The sequence below is a fragment of the Passer domesticus genome, chromosome 2, assembly GCF_036417665.1.
Source record: "Passer domesticus isolate bPasDom1 chromosome 2, bPasDom1.hap1, whole genome shotgun sequence".
Lineage (NCBI taxonomy): Eukaryota > Metazoa > Chordata > Aves > Passeriformes > Passeridae > Passer > Passer domesticus.
The window spans coordinates 69,372,797-69,395,436 of record NC_087475.1 but is presented as its reverse complement, the minus strand read 5'-3'; the positions used below and the strand labels follow the sequence as shown (position 1 = coordinate 69,395,436).

The following is a 22,640-nucleotide window of genomic DNA, read 5'->3' as shown; positions in this document are numbered from 1 at the left end:
GTGGGAAAACTATGTATGAGCTTATTACTGAGGAAATACATGGCATTTCCATCTGGAAGTCTTAAAACACTGGAACCAAGATAAGTCCTCCAATATTCTTATGCAATTAGCAAAGATGAGTTTGATTTTCACGTGGACATACCAAAGCACTGGGGTGCTGTCACCTGGTATAAATTGTGCAACAAATGGAGGCTCTGTTTTCCTTCCTACAATTTTCTAGGCAGTGCAGAGATACCTGATGTTTGTCATACCTGAGTAAATTCCAGTGGAGTCATGTTATGTGCAACAACCTTTTGATATTTGTCTTGATATGAATTGCACTTGAGTCTTCCTTTAAGAATTGTGTTTTGATAGAAGCTTGATAGTAGGTCAAATTAATAGAATGTGTTGGGTTTTCTTCCCCCCACTGAACAGATGTAGAGCTCCATATTCCAAACTTAGCGCTCAGGAGATACATAATAAAGAAAAAAGACACTGTTAGTAATAATTCAAAAGCTCTGGTATAAATTGAGTCATGGAAAAGCATTTTCTCTTTTTTTTCCTTACTGTATTTTGTGAGTAATAGTATGGAAGCATATAGGATATCTGCTGTAACTCTTGATGATGAATAACATTTTACTTTATTTTTCATATTAGGTTTTGAGTTAAAACCTCTATGTATACATTTATAATGTATAGATGAGTGCTTTGACTCCCATTGTGTTTCTGTAGAAATATTTGAGGCTTTGTGTATATTCTTATTTTGGTTTTTTTCCTTTCTTCTAGAACTCTGAAAAAAGTAGAACAATTAGTAAAATAGGCAGAGGTAAGTAGAATATAGTGCTGTTTCACAAATGCTTCTTTTTTTCTTTTCTTGGTTCATGTAGTCTCATCAAACAGAAAATTCTAAATCTTTCATTGTACTTGCAGTTCTCGTAGTTAAGTTTTCTGTGAACCTGTGCACTTGCGCTGTGAAAAGGATGAATTGCTTTTCGTAGTGCACTACAGTTTAAAATAAAATTTTATGATACTTGGCTGTTCTTGTAACAATTTAAGATGAAACTGAATTTTACCATTCTGATAGGCTCTAACTGTACTTGCAATAACTAGGGTTATTGTAAATTGCCTGTAACAAATTATAATTACTTTGTAGTACCTAGAAGCAAGGATTTAAGAAGCACGTCAAACATTAATATGTAATATAGTGGTAAAACAACTTCTTGCTTCTGGACAGGTGATAAATAATGAAAATAAAAATTCTGCAAGGTTCTGCCTTCTCTGAAGACCAGTCTGATGTCCTTCTGGCAGAAAGTTAACAGACCTGACTTGCATTCTCTGCACTGTAGCTGTGGACTTTTCACTCTGCCAGACCCTCAGGACTTGGCTCTCCTTGTTCTAAAAGGACCCATCTTAATTATGTCTGTCTTCTGGCATTTCCTGATATAACATTTGTCAGTTCTGTGAGGGTATGAGGAGCACTGGAGAAAGTGAAGGTTTTGTGGTGTCTTTCCTATTACTACTGTTAAAAAAATATACTTGACTAGATGGACTGCTGGTCTGATGCAATACATCATTTTTTTGCCTCTTCCTAGTGAAGTTATTTTCATTTGAGGTTTAGTTTTGTGGGGTTTTTGGGTTTGTTTTTTAATTAGGTCTTTTAACCCATTTCTATAGGTGAAATGTAAGGGCTTGTAACAGAATGTAGTTCTTGATGGTTCTTAGTTCATCTGATATTTCATTCTTCTCTTTTGAACTGTTATATACAGATCAGTGGCACCTTTGGGAAGTTATCTTTCAAAAGACTTCTTTCTCTTGCTTCATTGGGTGTTTCTCAGTTTGAGAAACAATTGAGATGTTCAATATTGTAACTATTTTCTATTGACATTTTCATACACTGAATATGTATTTTATTAACAACTTAAAACTACTTCGAGCAAAGGAAACTATTTCCATTTGATTTAATCATCAAAGTAGATGTTATCTCACTCCTAGAAAGTGTGCTATTGTGGAACATCACAGGTGTTGTTAAATGAAGCTAAGTGTAGTTCAGATGCTGCCATATCTGTAAATTTACTGGTACTAAAACAGCAATTACTAAAAACAAGGTAGTGTTTACTTTTTGTCTCTGTAGGTGTTTTTGGTGTTGTGCATGTAGATTTAGCGCTTTGACTCTCATTAGCATCAACAAAGTGTAGTTTCAGTTTTCACACTGATTTTAATTTTTGCACAGGAAATCTAGCAAAGATCTTGCTAGGTAGCAATTAGTTGCTATTCAGAAGTTTTTATTATGCATGGAATTTTTAAGCAGTTTGTTTGGTGGTTCAGAGCGTGAACACTGTTGATTCCTACACTGTGTGGGAAGAATGGGAAATGAATACCAATATCTAAACCAATGCTTATTCCATCTCTGTAATATATTACCAGAAACCTCAAACAATTTGACAATGTCTTGATGAATAAGCTAATAAATGGAGGGAAAATAATATTGATAGAAAAACATCTAACTTTGAGCTGTCATAAGTCTAAATTAACAAACAACTGTTCAGAGCAACAAAGCAATGTAAGCGATGCTCAGGTGTTGGACATAGCAGTCTTCTCATTACCTTAGTGCAGATATTTGTGGTTAATGCTCTTTCACTCTTTCTGTTCACAATGTTTTCCTTGTGATCCTTCTTCATGGGCTCAGTTTTACCCTTTTTCCTTGTGATCACTTCTTTCTTTCTTCTTCTTTTTCTTTTTTTTTTTTTTTGTATGAACTTTGTTCCTTCTCCATAATTTTCAACATTCTGTACAGATCTCCTCGGCATTAGTTTCTTTCCTTGTGGCACTGTCTCAAGTTATTATATCCTGAGTTTCCTGGTTCACTTTCTACAGAGTATCTTTAAAGTTCAGCCTTTTGTGGCCAAACAATCCTCCTCATTGATTGATAATTAATGGTCTTGAGTGGGTTAGACAGCATAGATCAAACTTGCTGAGAGTTCTGGAAAAGGCATCTGTCCTCTTCCTTTTATCATCTCATCTTCTGTTGTTGTCTGCTGTGCCCTGCTTCTGAATGGGATCATATCTTCCTGTTTTCTAAGATTCCCTAGTATTGAGGGATTATTCTATCTCCTAGTATCAAGAAGATTTGACTACCTGCTTCATCATCTACTTGTAGTTTACAATAGACACTTTTATAATTCATAAATGTTTGCAAAGCTACTTCATTATTTCATTTTAAATTTCTCTCAGTCTTCTCTCCTGTTTAAAGTTTTTTGTTATGATGCTTTTAAACACTGTGGAGACGTGTGAGATATTTGTGCTGTCATATTAGATGAGAGTATCAGCTCAGTGTTCTTGTGTGTGTCTCTCCACCTGATGTTTGGTTTTGGGTAGGGTTTTAAACAGTTTGGGAAGCAGCTTTTCTGTTTCATGTTCATGCATTTCCTGGTGAGGAGAGATGCTGGTCTGTGACAGACAGATTTTTACTCTGGTGACAAGGAGTGCTGGTGTATTGGGGAAAAAGCAACCTCACGAATGTGGATGCTGCTAACTGCTGCACATCTTCCAGTCATGCCATGCTCTTTTGAAATGAATCTGGAAAAGGGCTGGTTTGGATTGTCGTGTGTGTGTGTGTTAAATAATGCCTTTTTTACTATTTCATGAAATATTTCTGTAATTAAAGGAATGGCTTACTGTGTAATAGATTCCTACATACACCTGGGCTCTCACTAGCTTCGGAGCAAATCAGAAAATAATTTATTTTATCTTTAAATCTTCTTACTTTCTTGTTTACAGAATTAAAAGGAATTGTATTTGTCATCCAGAGTCAAAGTAGTTCTTTTCATTCGAAGAGGGCAGAAGATCTAAAAAGAGATATTTTGAAACAGGCTGTAGAACTTGGAAGGGTAAGTTGAGATAATATTAAGTGCACCTTGTTATATATGCTGTTGCCAGATTTTACTAAAAATGTTGGGGTTTGTTGTGCCTTTTTTCACATCCATTCTGTTTCTTTTCTAATTGCTTTCTGTGTGCTTATAAGAAGCCTGTTTCAGTGGTTATTTACTGATTGTACACTGATATATCTCTACTTTTAATTTCAACTATCAACCTTTTTGTGTGACAGCTGTTACTGTTTGGATGGCATTTGATGCACAAGTGATAAAGACTTGGAAGAAGGCAGTTTTTCAATATGACTGTAGTGTGTTTACAAAGAAAAAAATAGATGCATTATTTATGAAGTGAAAAACACAGCAATTTAATTATTAGTTAGAATAATTTAGGGTGAGTATTTTAATAGAGCCACTGAATGTGCTGTAATGTAGATTTTGTCAGAATTCCATTGCACAGTTGTGACATGGTGGCAGTAGAATGGAAATGTGTGTGGACATTAAATTCCTAAGGCAGGATTCCCCCCTTCCTGCAGCAGTCCTCCACACCTCTCTTGTCCCTGTCCCTCCCTGATGCAGTGCCTTCCCTATTTCTTGTTTGTCTGCGGCTCCTCTGCAGATTGAGCAGAGCCACTCCTCTGCAGACTCTCCCCTTGACCTGCTGCTGGTCACACTGACCTGAGAGCTGCGTGTTGTACTTTACATTCTAGTGGGAAATTTGATTTGTAAAACGTAAGCCTAGAGAGAAGAGGTTTTTAAGAAACTTATACTGAAAGTTCAGTGTTCATAAACAATGCTTTATTTTCTTTGTCTTTTATAAAATTAAGAAAAATTTAAGAGTGGGATACATCCCCTCATATGAAATAGCTGGCTGTGAGGTTACTTGACCTATTTTTCATTTCTACGTTCTTTGTTGTAAAGGAAAAAGAAGTCTGATGTAAACTGTCTTATGTACATTGGTCTTGTAGTGCCTAAATCAGATTGCGGGATGTTTTAGGCTTCATTTATCCAAGCTTATCAAACCTGTTGTAATTAAATCCATTCTAAATGCAATTTTTAATCCCTTAATGAAATCAGTCATGTGAACAGCCTTTGTTCTGCAGAGTTATGCTCTTTCAGAGTCCTCCTTGGAATTGAGACAAGTGTTCAGATACAATGTGTGCAGGGAGGATTATGGTGTCAGTTGTTAAACCCAAGGATTTTAGTTGAATTCTGTAATTGATGTTGCAGAATATGAGTGATAAAAAGTTCAGTAAGTAGAAGTACAAATGGTTTCAGTGAGGCCAGAATATAAGCATGTTTTGTGGGAAAGAGGTGAAGAAATCATTTTGTAATCAGAGTTGTACCTGAAACTGACCTGGCTTCTAAAAACCTTTTTTGGCTGTTTGAGAAGATGCCTTTATGGAAATGCTGAAATGGGGATGCTTTTCCAGTATTAACAGATACCTCTTGAACACCAGTCATGGTGTCTTAAGAGAAGCAGTGATGGAAATCCCACCAATAATCTCGTATCTGAAATTTGGGAAAAGGGGAAAGCCATCAGTATAGAGGAAAAAAAATGAATGGGCATAATCAGCAGGTTCTTAGTACATCTTGATTGTTTTGGTCAAATCACAATACCACTGTGAGACCAGTAATGCTGATTATGGACATGGGGCAGGTCATCTCTGCAATCCTGCATATCAACATTTGAAGTCTGCATTTTTCACTGCAAAGAATACATATGAAATTCAGGAAAAAAAAAAAGTTAAATCCTTGTGTTTTCAAAGACAACAGCTGTATGAAAACAAGAGACTGAATCATCAGGTTCACTCCTCTGTTGTTACAGGCCCAAGCAATAGATGTTTAGTCGATAAGGTTTCATGAGTTGTTTTCTGCTAGTTTAAAATGAGAAATAGAATCCAACTGCTAGATTTGTGTTACTTCATTAGGCTAGCACTTGTGTCTGACTTCAAAATGGATTAAGTAACCGACATTAATCTTAACAAGTGATTTGTCCATTTATTTTCTTTTATGGTGTACTTAAAATATTTTTTTAATGTGAAACCAATCTGTAGTTCCGGCCACCAGTAGATGTCAGTATTTTGTTCTTGCTTAAAAACCTTTTCCATAGCGATTTATTGAATATTAGCCAAAACTCTTCAGTTAGAATTCAGCAATGGCAAAAATTTGTTACAGTTTCTACCAATCTTCTTAATTTTCTGAGATTATGGAATATTTAACCTCTGTAAATTAGACCTTTGTAAGAAGCACCAAATAATAAGGAAACTGTTGGGAGTGTAAAATGGTAATATTTGGGACTATGCCCTTTCTATCTTAAAAAAATCAAAATCAGGATTTCTTTTTGGCTATAACTTTCAACATTAGAAAACAGGTAAAATAAAGTTTTTGAAAAATTGCCAGTTTAGGTGCAGTCAGTGCTTTTTAATTGCCTGCGATGGTTACACTGTTTAGAAGACAAAACTCTGTATATTTCCCTATGAAAACTGGTATAGAGTAGGAGATTTTTTTTGCTTTGGGTCCTTGAAGGTTCTTGCATTGAGCATTCTCACCCAATTCAAAAAACTATAATTTTTCCTGAAAAGTCTAAAGATCAAATGGGGTCCTATTAATAATGGTGTGGTTATAGGATTTAGTGGAAGAACTTTTTTTTCGAGGCACCTGAGTTATTTTTGAACTGATTTGTATATTTAGATAAAATAGACATAATTTGCCTGACACTTCTCAAAATTAATGCCATTAATTCAGTGCAATCTGTAATATACCTCTTGCTTCAATACCTCTTTCAATTACTTGCTCAAATTCAGGATTCTAGTATGAAAATCCTGTTTACTTCTCTCCCTCCTGTAATGGCTTCCCATTTCATGGAAGCCACTTTCCAGCTGAGACTATGATCAGGAATTAATTTTCTGACCTGCTCCTCCCTCTCTGTGTCTGCAATGGTTTTTCTTTATGGCAAGGTTTTCCACTATATCAAGATCAACCCTATTTTTTAAATTAAAAAGGTATGTTTTAACGTCAAAATTTCTCAATATTACTAGATTGATTCCCTTTGGTTTTTTGTGTAAAATAATAGTGTGCCCTTTATTTCCTTCCTAGCAACAACTTTTTTTTTTCTACTAGGATTTATTCATTCTTGTGTTTGCAAAATCATTCACAGCTTTAATATTTACATTTATTTTTGAAATCTGTCCATAAAACTACATTTTTATCATGTGGGGAGAGCTTGCAGTATGAAACCCTAATAAGAGTGTGAATTTAAGTAGTCAGTGTATGAAGTCTCTATTTCTCTTTTTTTTTTATCCACATTAGCACCTGTGTTTGTTTTATGTTGGGTTACTTATTCTGCTTGCATACATTACCTAGTACCAGTATGCTCTTGGTCACTTTTCTTTGTTTTTCTTCCTAATGCTTCATTCCTTTTTGGATTTGCATTTTAAAGTGCAACTGCTCATTCTGGGGCTTCAATATTTGGGTGCTCCTGTTGTGATATGCTTCTAAACTCTGTTCTGTGGAAAGCTGAGGTGCATTAAAAATAAAACCTTTTGAAAGGGGTCCAGGAAAAGTGTACAAAAGATACTGCTTAGTTTGGAAAATGTATTTCAGAGTGGTCTTAAATCTCTTCAAGGTCAGCTTGCAGGGCTTTACACATTCGAGTGACTTTTGTTTTATCTTTGCTTTCCTGCAGCTGTTCTCCTAGCTTTTTGTTTAATTGTTTGATCTTTGACTTTCTAATACGCCCTTGCTTCTCATTCTGCAAAGGTACTGGCATCCTTTTGACAATTGCTAGGCTTTGTTACCAGCAGAATTGATGCCTTACTCATTAGCTGTTGGAACTGTAAAAGTTACCTACACTTCATGCTGGAAGGTGAACAGGATCGTTTTCCTCTAATGGATGCTCAGCAGATTTGAAGGAATTTGTAGCAGTCAGATAATTCTGCACTAATGAGATCTTCTAAATGTTTTAGTAGTGATGAGTGGGCTGCCCTCAGCCCTGCCTTGCACATCATATACCATTTTTATATCACTGCTTTTACCAATCAAATATGTGGTAGCTTCCTTCGCTTTAAATGCAGAAAACAGGACCTGTCACCTCACAGAGATGTCTTGCCATGTCAGGGCAAAATATAAACAAGAAATTCAGAAGTTTAAAGTGCTTTAGGCTAAGTGTGTCTCTCAGCCTCTTCAACAGCAATCTCTGCATACTTAATAGGATTTGCACAAACCCCTTTAACTAAGGTATTTATTTTCTTAGTAAAGAATAAGAGATTGCTATAAAGCTTCCTCCTCCACTGCTGTTGGCTGTATTAAAATTGCTCAGTCATCTTTGAATAGAATGCTCAAGTGTACATGAGTCTAGAATTACTAAATCATCAGATTAAAATCATTACCTGGTGACAGTTGTTTTGTTCTTGTAAATTCTCCTGAGCATCTGTACTGGTACTTGAAATACATTCACCAAATTTCTTGCCTTGTGGAAGCTTTTTTCTGCTCTCCTGTTCCTTCTCTTCTTCCCTAGTTAAAATAGGTACATTGGATTTACGTGGCCAGAGCCTGTTGTGGGGAAGGGACCTGCTCCCCCGTGTATGACATTGATTTAGCTTGGGAGACAACTGTTCCAATCTTGCTGTCAGTGAAAGATGCTTAAGGCTTTCTATGAATATAAATCTACTTATACTGCTAATCTTGCTGATACTTAAAGAAGCATCTGGACCCTATAAATTGCTTAATTTCATTGCTTGCATCACAGAATCATTAAGTTTGAAAAAGATCTCCAAATCATCAAGTCTTTGACTGAATACCGCCACACCCACTCAACCATATCGGGAAGTGCCACATCTGCTCAGTTTTTTCAGCACTTCCAGGTTTGGTGACTGCACCACTGCCCTGGGAAGCTTGTTCCAGTGCTTAATCACTCTTTCAGTGAAGAAATCCATCCCAATATCCAGCCTGAAGTGGTTTTATGCACTAGTTGGGATTGACAAAGATTTTGCTTTTAAGTAAAAACTCACTTTACCCATTAATATTATCAACTGCAACATTAAAATCCTATCTTAAACACATTCTAAACAAAGACCTTACTCAGACCAGGCAACATAATTATAGTGGTTCATCTTTAATATTGGATTTCATGAATAATAGCTATGTACTGTATACCACATGTCTGTCTTTTGTATGATTGCCTTTATTTAGAATTCTTGTGGACTGTGAGCTTGGAGAAAGTGTTCCTCACTGCTTTTTATTCACTCAAGTGAGGAGCAAACAAATAGCACTTTACTGCAATATGTTGTTGTAATTCTAGGCTACTGTCTTATTATACACATCTGTGGTAACATTTACAAAAAATACTCAAAACATTTCCAGATTTTTTCCACATCTTTTTATTTGTCTTGCTACAAAATAAGGCCTGATTTGTTAATTTGCACACAGTACTTGCTCTTGATTTGTGAAAGCAGGGTAATGCTATGGCCTTTCACTGAACTCTCTGAAATTACACGTAATGTATTATGAAAACTCGGTTCTTTTTTAAAATGATAACCGGGCCTCTGAGAGTAGAACAGAAGTAGAAATTCTCTCTAATGGCAAATAGTACATTATTACTTTGGGCTTCCTGAGGAGCAAAGATTATTGGAAGCTGTGACTTATTAGAATCATGGGTTTTGTTGTTGTGGGAGTTTTTTACACCTTATTGTGGCCTTTCAGTACTTAATGGGGATTATAAAGAAAGAGGGGAACAGACTTTTTAGAGGGCCTGTAATGATAAGGAAAGGGTAAAGTTTTTAAACTAAAGGAGAGTAGATTGAGACTCAGCATAAGGAAGAAATTTTTTAAAGTGATGTTGGTGAAACACTGTCAGTTTGCCAGAGAGGTGGTTGATATCCCATCCCTGGAAACATTTAAGATAATTTTGGTTGGGGTTCTGAGCAATCTGATGTAATTGAAGGTGTCCCTGCCCACTGGAGGGGCCTGGACTAGAGCTTTAAATGTTCCTTCCAACTCAAAACTGTTCCAGGATTCTATGAATGAAGCCTAAAGGAAGAAATAGTACAAGAAATTAAAATGACTGGACAACTTTGGAGAAGCTCCTAAATAACAGATGTGTTAAACAGAAGCAAAGTTCTTTTACAGTGGTAATGTATAATAGTACTTTAAATCATCCGTGAGTTTATTTGAAGGGGATTATTGAAATAATATTTTGTCTTGGATTCTTGGAAGTGAGGCTCTGATAAAATTGATAATTATGTCTTTAAAACATGAAAAATAATTGAAATGTGTATTGTAATTTTCAATATTTAAGGAAATTGTTAGAATATAGAGAAGATGAAGTATTCGGTGTAATGTTTGAAGCTGGCAATTCCTAGTAAATTGTCTGGCCCGCTGGGCTTAGAGGTAGGAGATTTCCTATTACTTTCTTTTGCTATTGGTATTACTTTATTTTAGAAATCCTTCAGGATGTCTACAGAATTGGCATGTTTTTGAAAATAAAGCTGTAGGGAGACTTCAGTATGTATTCCACAGCTGTACTTTGTCAAAGTAGTCATAACAGATGACTGTCAGAGCTTGGCTTATTTAACCTCCCAAGGGAAGGCTGAGAAGGTAGGCTGGCTCTGAATGTGTCTTAGGATTGATTACTGAGAAGAAGATAAGAGAGTAGGGAAAATGTTGTTACGTGCTTGTGGGCTATGTAGAGGTAAGGAAACATTTCTGAGTCAGGAGCTGTGCAGTTCAGCAGCAGTGCTCAGGGTTTAAGGTCCCTGCCCCTCGGCTCTGAGCTTCACAAGGCACTTTAATGAGCTCACAAAGCACAGAGATAATATATGCAAGACACCTACAGATATGAGCAAACTGGACTCATTAGGAGCAAATTCCTGTACACTACTTTATTTTTCTCTAGTGTATTACAAGATGGCTTTTTGCTCTGCTTAGGTGACTCAGTAATACAACAATGAACACATTACCGTGTTTTGCATTTCACTGCAGTTCTGGATCTGCTTTTCTATGTCTTACTTGCAAAATCATGTCACACAGGACATATAATTAATAGTGCTGAGCAAGATCTAGTGTGAGTTGTGTTCTAATAAAGCGTGTTCTCACAAAAGAATACACTTAGGGCAAGGTTTAGTTATGCTTAGATGAAATTCAGTGAACTACTTTGTAGGAAAACTAAGCAAACACAGTTTTGCTAGAGGATCATAGAGGATGTGACCTAGCCTGGAAATCCCATTTTAGCTGGGGTGGATCTCTGCCATCCTGGGTGCATACAGAAGCCCATTTTGGTCTCAAAGTCTATGAAACCATAGCATTCCCTTTTGGTTTTACCCTGTATAGTTTTGTTCTCTATAAATTGTACATTTCTCATATAGGATTTGGTAGATTGATATGAAATTCCATGTACTGCAGAAAGAATACAGATACTTGTTTCAGGTTAGCAATTTCCTTACTTAGTTCTTAATTCTTTTATTCTGAATTACCTTTTCATTATTGGATATGCTGGTCCTCCAAGCTTTTTCATGTTAATGAAGAGAACTTTCAATATTTAGATTCAAAAACCAGACCTTTATTGATGATTTGGTGTGAAATTGATTGTGTCATTAGCATCATCATACTTCAACTTGCATTAAAAATACCAGATGATTTTAAGGTACAAATGAGGCTGTGTGAGTCTGTGTCTTTGGAATTGGCTTGAAAATGTGGATCTAAACCATTTTTTCACACTTAAATTTTCATTTGTGTAAAGTTTGTAATTGTCGTCTGTGGCAGGTATTGCTGATCTCACCGTGCTGACAGAGTAGGTTCTATTTGGAGTAAAAATGTTTCATACTGTATTTCAGACCACAAGCAATTCCATTTATTGGTTTTGCCCTTTAGTCAGCTCAATTGTCTAAGTGGGGAGAGTAGTTTCTCAGTCTTCAAAAAGTGATTAAATTATGTTATTTAGATTATAAAATACTTTACTTGTGTCATATGTAGAATGTTGGTATGTGTGGAAACATGTTTTGTAACTGTGGAAACAAGAGTTTCAAGCTGGAAAAACCAGTGAATGCAGTACAGGCCATGGATGCACTTGTAGGATAGTTTTATGAGATAGACACAGTGTGCAAGTTACATTTCATTACCTTGACTGCACGTGCCCTTCCCCTCCTCAAAGCTGACACCAGATGCATTTTGCTTTTTTGTTCTGTCCTTGTACTGAAGACAGAATAAATAAAATGAATAGGTCAGCCCAGTTCCACTAGGTTCAGAGTAAAAATGAGAAAGGAAAAGCAACAGAAATCCTCCTGCATTTTTGAAAGTGGCTGTTTTAGATCTCTAGAGTGTGTTCTAAGCATCTCCTTTATGAAATTAATGCATGGTTTGAGGTGAGTGGAAGGAAAGGATCCTGCAGGACATGTTTTTTCATGTTTTAGAGGAAGCTGGGTAGAGAAAGAGAGCAAGTTTATGAGAATGTCAGAGATAAAAGATACCTTGTAAGAGTACTGGATTAGCTCAAGGGAGAGTGCTTTTTCTTTATCACCACTTCTTTGCTTTGCACTGAGGAAATAGTGTATAATGGTACAGCTACTTAGATTATGTAATTAATATCTTTTGCAATGGGTAAATGCTGCTTTTATCTAAAATTATTCCAGTTTCAGCCTTCAGTGTGATAGAGGCACTGAGTATATTATTATTAACTACTATTTTCTTTGTGTACTGTACAAGAAATACATGGCTTCCTACAAATACTAGCAGGTTTTGTATGCTTGTAAAAATAAATGTTCTTGTAAAGACAGAGGTCTTCCCTTTATCTTCTTATCTGCAGCCTCTTAAATAAGCATAATTTTGTGGTTTTACCATAAACTTTTACTAAAAATAAAAACAAATAAATAAATATAAGTAAATAAAATCAATAAAGATAAAACTATACCCAAGTAAATTTTACCATTTTCACATTTTAGTGAAATACAAGGTGTTAAGAATACTATGACTATGATTTGCCACTTCCATTAAAGCTCTGAACTTTTGGTTTTCAGTAAAATGAAAACAAGCAGAAACATATTTCTTAGGTTAGTTTGAACTGAAACCATAAATCAGAAATGCTGATTTTTGAGATACAGGTGAATATCCTGTTCCAAATTGGAGTTTTGGCATTGTTTCTTTTCAATTTGGGTCATTCCAAATAGCATAAATCACAAATATACGAAAATAAGGATTTCTGTATAAGGTTAATACACTCCTGAGAGACACTGTTATTCCTTAGAGCAGTAGAGGTGTTTTCTTTAGTATATGAAATTTGGAGGTTTTATGTACTTCTAGATGCTATGCTTAACTGCCCTTAAAAAGGATTTAAAGTAAACTTGACAGAGTTAGCAAGTAGTGTAAACTTTATCTTAGAGCTTTTCTCAGAAAATAAATTATATTTGTGTCTAAGTGTGAATTTTATTTTAATGGTATCATTCACAAAAAGCATTCATCTAGCAGGAATGTTTGGCACATGCAAGCTGTAAGTGGAAAAGGGTTAGAGCCTGGAGAGACAGGTTAACCCTACAACGCATGGTCCTCTCTCTGGTTGTGGGAACACAGACCTCCAAATACAGACACACAAAGCCTCCTGCCCAGGAGTTAGAAACAGAATTTATGGAGAAGACAGGACAGACTGCAGTGATCAGAGCTGCATGGCCAGACAAGTGTCCTGCAAATTGTTACTAGTGACCACCTCCCTTCTTGTCCTGTACTTACTGAGGATTTTTTCCTCCTTGTCCTGGTTTCATCTAGGACAGGGGATGAGGGGGTTGAGTGAGCAGCTGCATGGTGCTTAATTTCCAACTGGCTGAAACCACTCCTCAAACATCATGATCCCTCTTTTCCTGACCTTGTGCTCTTTCCTGAGTATCTCCTGTGAAGTTTTGTGCCAGCCCAAAGTGCTGTTCCCCTGAGTGCTGTGCTGAGTCCCATGCTCCTGTGGGCAGTGACCCCTGTCAGACTGTCAGGTGAGCAGGGAGCCTCTCCCTTCTCTTTGGCTGGTGTCACACGTGCACAGAATGATGCTGCGGTGGGGGATTGGGCTTGCTGATGGAGGAAGGTACTGCCTATGTATTGAGGGATCTCAATCTGTATCTAGCTTTCCACATGTATTACAAACTGTGCACTTTGCTTTATCAGAGGGCTGTGTTTAAATGGTGTTTTCTTGGAAACTACCCCAGAATTCTAGCTTATCTGCTAGACACTGGGATCTGCCACATCAAAGAGGTTTCGAGTAACAAAAGAGCAAAGGAATTTTTGAGAAGTATTCGCCTTTGTAGGAAAGCTTCTTTGATCTTTCAGGAAGAAAAAAATGCTAACTCCTCATTTTGATTTTTCTGTAAATCCATTGGTTTTTGTCATGATGTTAGTGTGACAAGTCAAAGCTCAGCTCAAAGTAAAGAGTTTTGGAACGCTCACTTAAGCTGTGTGTAACATGATTGTCCAGTGGAAGCCTTTGTAGAAAACCCTTCATTATTTGTTAAGTATTTTTACACAGGTTTTTATGGTATGGCAAGGAGATTACTATGATCTATTGATTACATGGGTTCTTATGCAAAGCATTGAACTTGAAGTCTGTTAGCTTTATAACTAAAAGACAATTAAGAAATTAGGGATTGGAAGAAGCACTATCCCAAACTTGCAGTTCGCCTTGTTTCATGCCAGCCTGTCATCTATTCTTCAGGGCTCCTTTGCCAGTCAAAACCAATGAAAACTAAGTAGTCATTCCACAATATTTTTTTTTAAGATTGATTGATGTTTAGGAAGAAAGTATATATAACTCAAGTTTAATGGGAATATTTTTATTTTTCTTAAAGGAATTGCCTACGGTTCTGCTTACTCATCAGATCGACAGGCATGAAGGTGCATGGACAATATTGCCATTAATGACAGAGTAAGTGTAATGAGTGCCAGTTATTTTCAGAAGTTATTGTAACCAAGAATATATATATTAGTTGCTCAAAACTTTTTTTTTCAGAAGCAAAATTTTTAATGAGAGTTGCAACTTTTATATTTTAACTTCCTTACTGTACTTCATTTTTTTCGTTTTATGAAGCAATTTTCTGATAAACTTAATTAAATCAGAGAAACTTATTTAAAATAAAAGAACGGTAGTAACAGAATTTAACCTTCTTCAAATCATGGTGCATTTCAAAATTATTAGGGACGTAAACTAGTCTAAAAAACCAGCATTTTTAAATTTGTATTTTTTATTTGGTCCCCACTTCTTACAGTGTAAGGTGCGAGGTATTACAGAAATTTTGATCTTTCAGATTACTTGACTGAATGAAGTGGAATAAATTTAATAAAATAGATAATACTTGTTTGGAGTTTTTGTTGCTTTTAGAGTTTGTAAGAGGCTGTATCTCTCTGTAGTGAGAAGTTTTAGGTTTCAGCATCTTTTTAGATGCTTATATGGCAAATTTTCATATTACTGTGATCAGAAAAAACAGGTAGTCTCAAATATCTTTTCTTCCTAGCTTATGCAGATGGCTCCAAGGAGGACATGCTGCATTTACATGGTAGTATCTTGCAAACTGTCAGGAAATTGTTCTACTAAACCTGAAGCTCCATGGTGCTGAAGACTGTCTTTTGCCTGAGGCTTGCATTTGAATCTGCAGCCTACTGAGGTTTAATTTAGTAAATATAATTTATTGGACATATTTAGGGTGAGGTTTTTATGTCAGAGGGGTTGCAGGACAGGATACTTTTCCTTCTGCTTTCCATTACTTTGTGTGTAGAAAAATGTAAATAGTGCTTGTGTAGCAGCTGTCTGTGAGATGTATGTAAACTGTGAAAAATAGCAGAAAAGATTTGAAGTAAATTGAAAACTGAAATATGATGTTCAAGCTATCAATCATCTTTCTTTTCTTCGCTGCTTAGCTCCTGTTTCAATGACCTTGTAGTTTCTCTTCTGAATTATTTATGTGATGGTGACAGGGTTTACAGATACAGCTCTTATAAGATAGCAAAACTAAAAGAAAAAACACAAATGTTCATTTGTGTGAGAAAGCAGAAGAAAATTCTTTAAAAATCAGAAGAGGAATCTTAAGTAGAGGATTTCCATCTTGAGATTTGTGGAATATGAGTTTTCTTGTGTGTACTGTTTCACTTAGTACTTTTGGCAAATGAGGACTTGGAGTAGTTTAGAACTATGTTGATGTTTTGAAGCTTGTATTGTTTTGTTTCCTCAATTGACAAAAGAGGAAGAAGGGAGTTCAGCCTATCCTGCAGCAGCTGATTATGCTTTTAATAGTGATATAAGATGCATCTGTAGCTGTCAGCATTTTAAAGGAGGTCTCTAAGCAGTTGTGAAAATTATTAATTTTTAATTCTTGGGCACAGGAATATTTAATTTCAGAAGGTACAATCAGTGGATGTCTTATCACACAGTATCCTTACTGTGCCTAGAAGACCTGCTACATTTCATCTCAGTAACCATGTTCATTCAGCAGAGAAGGAATCCTTTTTAAAAAAATTATCCAGAAGAGGATCTTACCATGGTATCTCCAAGGTCTCCTTGCAGTCTGAACTCCAAGCTTTTGTGCTCTGAGATCTCCATAAGACTCTCTGGGAGACCTTAAGTACTTCGCCTTGGGAATCATTCCCAAAGGCCATGCAAAGGAAACTGGACAAATAAAGATTGTAAGGTTTTGGGTTTTTTTCCCATAAGGATGTTATTCATTACCATAGCTCTGTTTTGAGGAGTAGAGGAAGAATTAAGGCTGGGGGAACAGAGAAACAGGGAGTGTCATTTTTCTGAAGGAGTCAAGAATCCTGCACTGAGATTATTGCTGTCTTTGAGGAGTCCCTTCAGTCTGTACAGTTTCACTGTACTGGAAAAGCTAATTAAGTTTTTAGGTTGGGAATGATCAGTGTCCAACAGCTGTAAGAAAACCTGTCATTAGGCATTCTGATGATGGTTGCAGTGCTGTTGGATTTTAGATGGCCAATGGTGGGGCCTCTTGGAAGAAGGGGAAGATAATTTAAACTGCTGTCTATGGACTTCTGAATTCATAGGTGGCCATTAGACCTGTACATTTCTGAATGGGAATTCTTTATGTATCTCTGTTCCCTTCTTTCTAGCATAACTGGTGCTTTATAAATAGATAGCAACAGAATCAGTATCTTTATCCATTCACAGTAGTCCCTTGATGTGTAATTCTAAATCAGTAGTAAAATTTTTCACTTCTGTGTAAATGAAGAATTGATGGCAAATTATTTATATTTGGGGAATGTGCCTTGAATTTGCCATTTTTGTTCATAAACCACCTTATTAGTAAAATGTTTCTTTCTTTTTTTAGCTTCTCTGTTACCTATGGTAGGAACTCCTCATGGATTTTTTTCTGTGAAGAAGATACAAGAATACAGGTTGTAAAACTGGTAGAAACACTCAGAAGATTTGACAAGTCTAAGGTGAAATAAAAATTTAGAGATTTGACTTTCTTTTTGAATGTGATTGAGTGTGTTTTGCCAAATGTTGGAAAAGATGTGTCCAAACACCTTAAAACAGGGGCTTAGAGGCTGTTGCTGAGGCTGAGAGCATGGTATTTAACACAAAGCAGTACAAACGCCTGTATAGCTGTTGAAGAACTGTTAAAATCAAGCAGAGAAACCATTTTTTCTGTGAATAGCCTAAAAATTATGTGCCATAAATAAAAAGATTAATATAGTCTGTTTTGTGGTCCCTTCTCCCCATTTTCCTGTCTGTTATCAATTCTGATTATCCTCAGACTGAATGACTGATGCTAGTTTGTCTCTGATGTAAAATAGTAGGGTGTTTTACTTGCATTCTGTTTCTGATCTGTCTTGGTGATAAATATTCTGTACCTATTGGAAAAAAACCACTACCAAAAGACTTGCAGAACAAAACAGAAGTACAGTCACCAAGGAGCAAAGCAAATTGGGCAATGCAACTGACATGAAAGGTGCTAATATTTAGATTTTTCAGTGTTCAGAAAAAAAACCCCACCTCGGTGTCAGTCCTTTGCCTGTAATAAAAGAAGCCAAAATCTCCTGTGTGAAATCTGTTATGCTTCTTTATTGTAATTCTGCTCAGTTTAGCATGCCTACTTCTTTTTCAGGCACATGGCCATGTGTTTTCTCACAGTTCTTTTCTAAAATGGCAGTAATAATAATAAAAATTCAGAGGTCTTACCTTTTGAAACACTTTGTCTTCAAAATGGAGGACTGAATATATTCAGACCTTTGGAACATCCTTTTTTTTTGTTTAAGAAATATCTACTTGCAATTGATATTCTCAGAATAGAAACATGAACATTTTTATTCTAGATGCTGCCTGTTTGCCAGTTTTACTCTCTCCTTTGCCTTACATACAAATTCTAACAAAATAACAAATTGTGTCCCAACTCCCAATTAAAGGAAAATTGAATTTGGAAAACAATCTTTAGTTTCATTTCTCACCAAATACAGTTTTTGTCCAGATTATTAATTGTGAACAATGTGCTTCCCTTGTTTTTGTTTTCAGGTTTGCTTTATTCAGCATGAATGCAGTCATCAACTTCACTAAAAGGATGCTGTAGATGAACAAAATTGTTTCCTATATTCCTTTACAGGAGTGGTTTTTAGGTAAAGCATTATATGATGAAGAATCTACAATAATTCACCATTATGCCTTTGCTGAAAATCCTACAGTCTTTAAATTTCCAGATTTTGCTGCTGGTTGGGCACTTAGCATTCCACTTGTTAACAAGTAAGAATTAAATTTTAAGTAACTTCCTGCTTATTGTCCATTATTCTATACATTCCAAGTATAATTATTATAAACACTTCAAAATTAAACAGGAATGTAGAAATAGATTTCTGTGCCATTGCTGTGCATGTGATTTATTTTGCTTCGCTCTGCCTACATGAAGAAGCTAATAGTTGTCCAGTAGTAACTGTTTAACTAGTTCAATTCCATATTATAATTTTAAGAATGTATTCTCCCCCAGACAGTTGTTTTATTCTTGGGTAGTAGAGTGGCTGCATTGCCCTCTTAGAAGTGTTTTTCATTCTGTACAGACAAATCACATATTTATTTCAGCTTAGACTCTTGGGTGCTTTCAATGAGATTTGAAAAGTTCATAGATTTCAGAAGTTGAATGTGTCTTACCATAGCAAGGATCAATGTCCCCATGAATTGAAAGTCCTTAAACACTATGGTTTGAAATACATGGAAAGAGAATATTGTGCAGTTTAAGATGCTGATCAGTACTGAGCTTGAAATGCACTGCTGCTTTTAATCTGTTGAAAATTTTATGAGAGACTCTCTACCTTCTCCAGATGAGAACTTTCTTCTTGTGTAGGAAGAATTTATCAAGGTGTGTGTGTTGAAAATTAATGTTAACATCATGACACTGTCAGATTTTGTTTAAAAAAGGATTTGTATGATAAATATTGAGGCAATAAATACAGAAATGTGATTTATTATTATTTTTCCCCTTATAAGATGGTCAGGAGTACCAGCCACACTTTCCTGTATGCACTAGTGATTGGGTTTTTTTAATATGTTTGATTAAGTTTCTTCATCTCTAATTGCACAGGCTTGCAAAGAAGTTGAAGAGCGAGCCACTCAAATCAGACTTTACAATAGATTTAAAGCATGAGGTAAGTAGTGGTGTGATGAAATAAGAAATTGTCTCAGAGTTATATATTTGAATGGTGTTAAATCATAATAAGAAATTATTCTTAAACATTGCTAAAAAGTTTGACTGCAATGGCATGTTAGATTTCTTTTCCTTCCTTTAGAATATTGTAATACTTTAGAACTATATTTTAAGCATAGACAAATTTATTAATAAGCTTGCATTCATATAAGAATGCATACATGGTTGTATGCATTAAGGTATCTTCTAAGGATTGCTCTGTAACGAAGGAGAGAGACTTCCAATTCATCAGCCATTAGCTGAGGTGAGTAGTAGCTCAATTCTAGCCAGCCTCACTTTCTGAATCAGACTCTCAGAGATAAATACGGTGGGGTTTGCATGAAATACTCTGAGGAATCTAACTTTGTGTGAGCAAGCAGTGCTGTGAATTGCAGCTTGGAAGTCTGGAAAGATTTTTTTTTGTCTCTGGTATGCAACATTTTCAAAAGGTTGGCAGAAGGTATTTCAGACAGTGAGTGAACTGACTGAAAGGAACATGAGAAGGAGAGAGTGTCTGTGCTACTTTTTTGGAGGCTTTTTTATTTTTTCTGCGTTTAAAATGTATGTGCTATCCAGGGTTTAGTACTGTCAGCAAAGTGAACTTCTTAACCAGAGGCGGAAGAGGGGGATGAATCTGGAATAAGCTTCTGGGCTGAAATAAAAATATGATTAAGGTTAGGATTAGGATGTGAAGAAGAAGGAAAGAAGAACAGGATTAAGATTTTGGCCTGAAGTTATAAGTGACAATGAAGTAGCTTTAATTATGTTAACACTCCTGAAAAGCATCTATAAATTGTTGTTCTGGTCCAGAAAAAAATGACCTTTACATAAAACTACTGCTGCTTTGTCAGATCTCATAATGGTCATAAACCTCCTCATTTACAACATAAATCTGTGGTGCATTTATAGAGTATAGATATGTAGCGTATTTAAATAAACTTGGTTTTATGCAAAACCATTTTTTATATAGTTTTAATTTATATACAGCTTTCATTTTGCTGTGAGAAACAAGACAAGAAGCTGTTTTTTTCCTCTTGTTAATTTTTCTCAATGGAAGACCTGGGCTTCACAAGTCATTTTATTTTAACTTTATTTTTAAGACAAAATCGTTCCTATATTCCCAGTATTCCAGTGTACCTCAGCACTAAAAAAACATATTGTCATCAAAACATTAAACATATTGTCATAATCATAAAAAAGATCATTAAGAGCCAGTCCTTCATGTGCTACAGATTGCTTAGTAAAAAACAGTTGGTCACACGACCAACAAAATTACTTCCATCCACTTATTATTCTGTTAGCAGGTCCTTCCATATGTTCTATTTCAAATTTATTGCCATTGATAACCTACTTCAGCCCTGTAGTTATTCTTTCTGCACAGTCTCATGTCTCCCTAGAGACAGTTTCATTCCCTCTCATTTATTTAATAAATCACCATCTTCTCTGTCTTAAATCATTTTTTTGTCTATGCTCTTCTTGTGTGTATCAAGATTGACAACAAATCAAAAAATATAATCTGTTGTTTTTTATGGTTGTGTATAATGTTTAAGTTTATAAGAAATATTTTAGTTTGAGGGACTCCTAATAACATATGCCTATAGTCTTTGGTTTTTTATTGTTCTCTGCATCCTTTTTATTGTTTCTTTTTTGTTTGTGTTGCTTTATTACTTTCAAAATCTCTATTCCTTATATCCATAACATTTATATAACTTTGGTATCTTGCAGAGGTGGTAAAGTGTTGTTGTCATGCCACTGCTCATTTGTAGGTTGTTGCTTAGACTTTTTACAACATACAATATATGGCATATTCCCTGATGCCTATTCAAAGCTGGAATTGAATAACAGAATTTTTTGTACATCTAATGTTAGGTCTGAACCAGCACTAAGACTATTTTTGTCTTTTTGTTGTAAATCTGTTTCCATTGCTTTACTAGCCTTGTGTCATCCTGTGCTACAACCCAACATGGCAATCTAATCTCACTTCTGAAATCAAATAGCTTCACACCATTCTAAGGCTTTTTATTGAAATTGCATTTTTCAATGGGAAATGTTAGCACGTTGTGAATTTTCATAAATAATTAATGATAAGTTACAATTGTCAAATACTCTTTATTGTCTAGAAGCATTGCTTCTTTGTTGGTTCATGTGATATTAATTCTGAATAACTGAATTCTGAGCTATACAGGGTCAATTGGCTAAAGGACCCAGGAGCAAAAGTACTGTTCTCTATTATTCCACTTGGAGGGAGTGACAGGAAGAGCCAGCAACCAATACCTCGCTCTGAGCATGGTGCCCCCAGCAGAATATGGAGGAATTAGTTAATCAGCTCAAGAACAAATCTGCTACACCATCCCATATCTTTCACTTTTCTTGTTAATATGATTTCTTTGTATGCTCTGAACATTTTTATTTAGTTTAATTACTGATATAGATGTTTCCAATTTTGATAGATTGCCCTGTACATTTGGCAGAAAGGGGAAGGACCACATCTTACTCCAGTGCCGGAGTTCTGCACAGATGATGTGAATTCATATAAGGTTGATCACTGTGCAACAACTTTCAGTAATTTTCTGCCACTTTGTGTAAGTACAATATTTTAAATACCATTTTGTTAGTAAAAGTAAAACTCATACTAAAACATAAAATACTTCAGTTGAAAAATCTCAAAACTTGAGAAAATATTTTTAAGTAAGCTAAAAAAACCCCTACAAAATAGTTTGTTCTGGCATTTATCTAGGATGTATTTTGGATATGCTTTCAGGATTCTGTGGCACAGAATTTTTCCTGGCAACTAATATTGTGTATGCTTTAATGAGTCTTTCTACCACAATGTTTGGTTGGCGCATGATCTATAAATTATTTATCCTTGCACTCCTTGCACAGTGAGATACTGAAGTATAGATGATCTTTTTTTTTTTGTTTTTTCCCCACAGATGGGAGTCTAAAACTTGCTAAGGTTAAAGATAATATGTAATATAGTATTTGGTGCCTTAAAGTACAACCCATCTCTTCCACCTCTAGGAGAATACATTTATTATATTAAGAGTTAAGTGTAGCTAGTGGCCAAAAAGTGTTCCATGCTTCCAGGAGAGCAAAATTTGAGGTGCCAAAAAGGATAACAAATCAAAGTGGTCAAATGGTTTAT

General features: G+C 35.6%; 1 protein-coding gene across 4 annotated transcripts in view; it reads left to right on the top strand.

The window, feature by feature from the left end:
• The window catches only part of B3GLCT (beta 3-glucosyltransferase), a 45,367-nt gene that overhangs the window by 10,118 nt on the left and 12,609 nt on the right, over window positions 1-22,640 (top strand). For 3 of the 4 annotated variants that reach the window (XM_064409083.1, XM_064409082.1, XM_064409081.1), the window contains exons 3-9: window positions 766-805; window positions 3,757-3,866; window positions 14,666-14,742; window positions 17,153-17,264; window positions 18,425-18,561; window positions 19,394-19,457; window positions 21,946-22,077. In XM_064409083.1, coding sequence (XP_064265153.1) covers window positions 766-805; window positions 3,757-3,866; window positions 14,666-14,742; window positions 17,153-17,264; window positions 18,425-18,561; window positions 19,394-19,457; window positions 21,946-22,077 — 672 coding nt within the window. The remainder of the gene's footprint in view (window positions 1-765; window positions 806-3,756; window positions 3,867-14,665; window positions 14,743-17,152; window positions 17,265-18,424; window positions 18,562-19,393; window positions 19,458-21,945; window positions 22,078-22,640) is intronic. The other variant, XM_064409084.1, reaches the window with a different exon arrangement.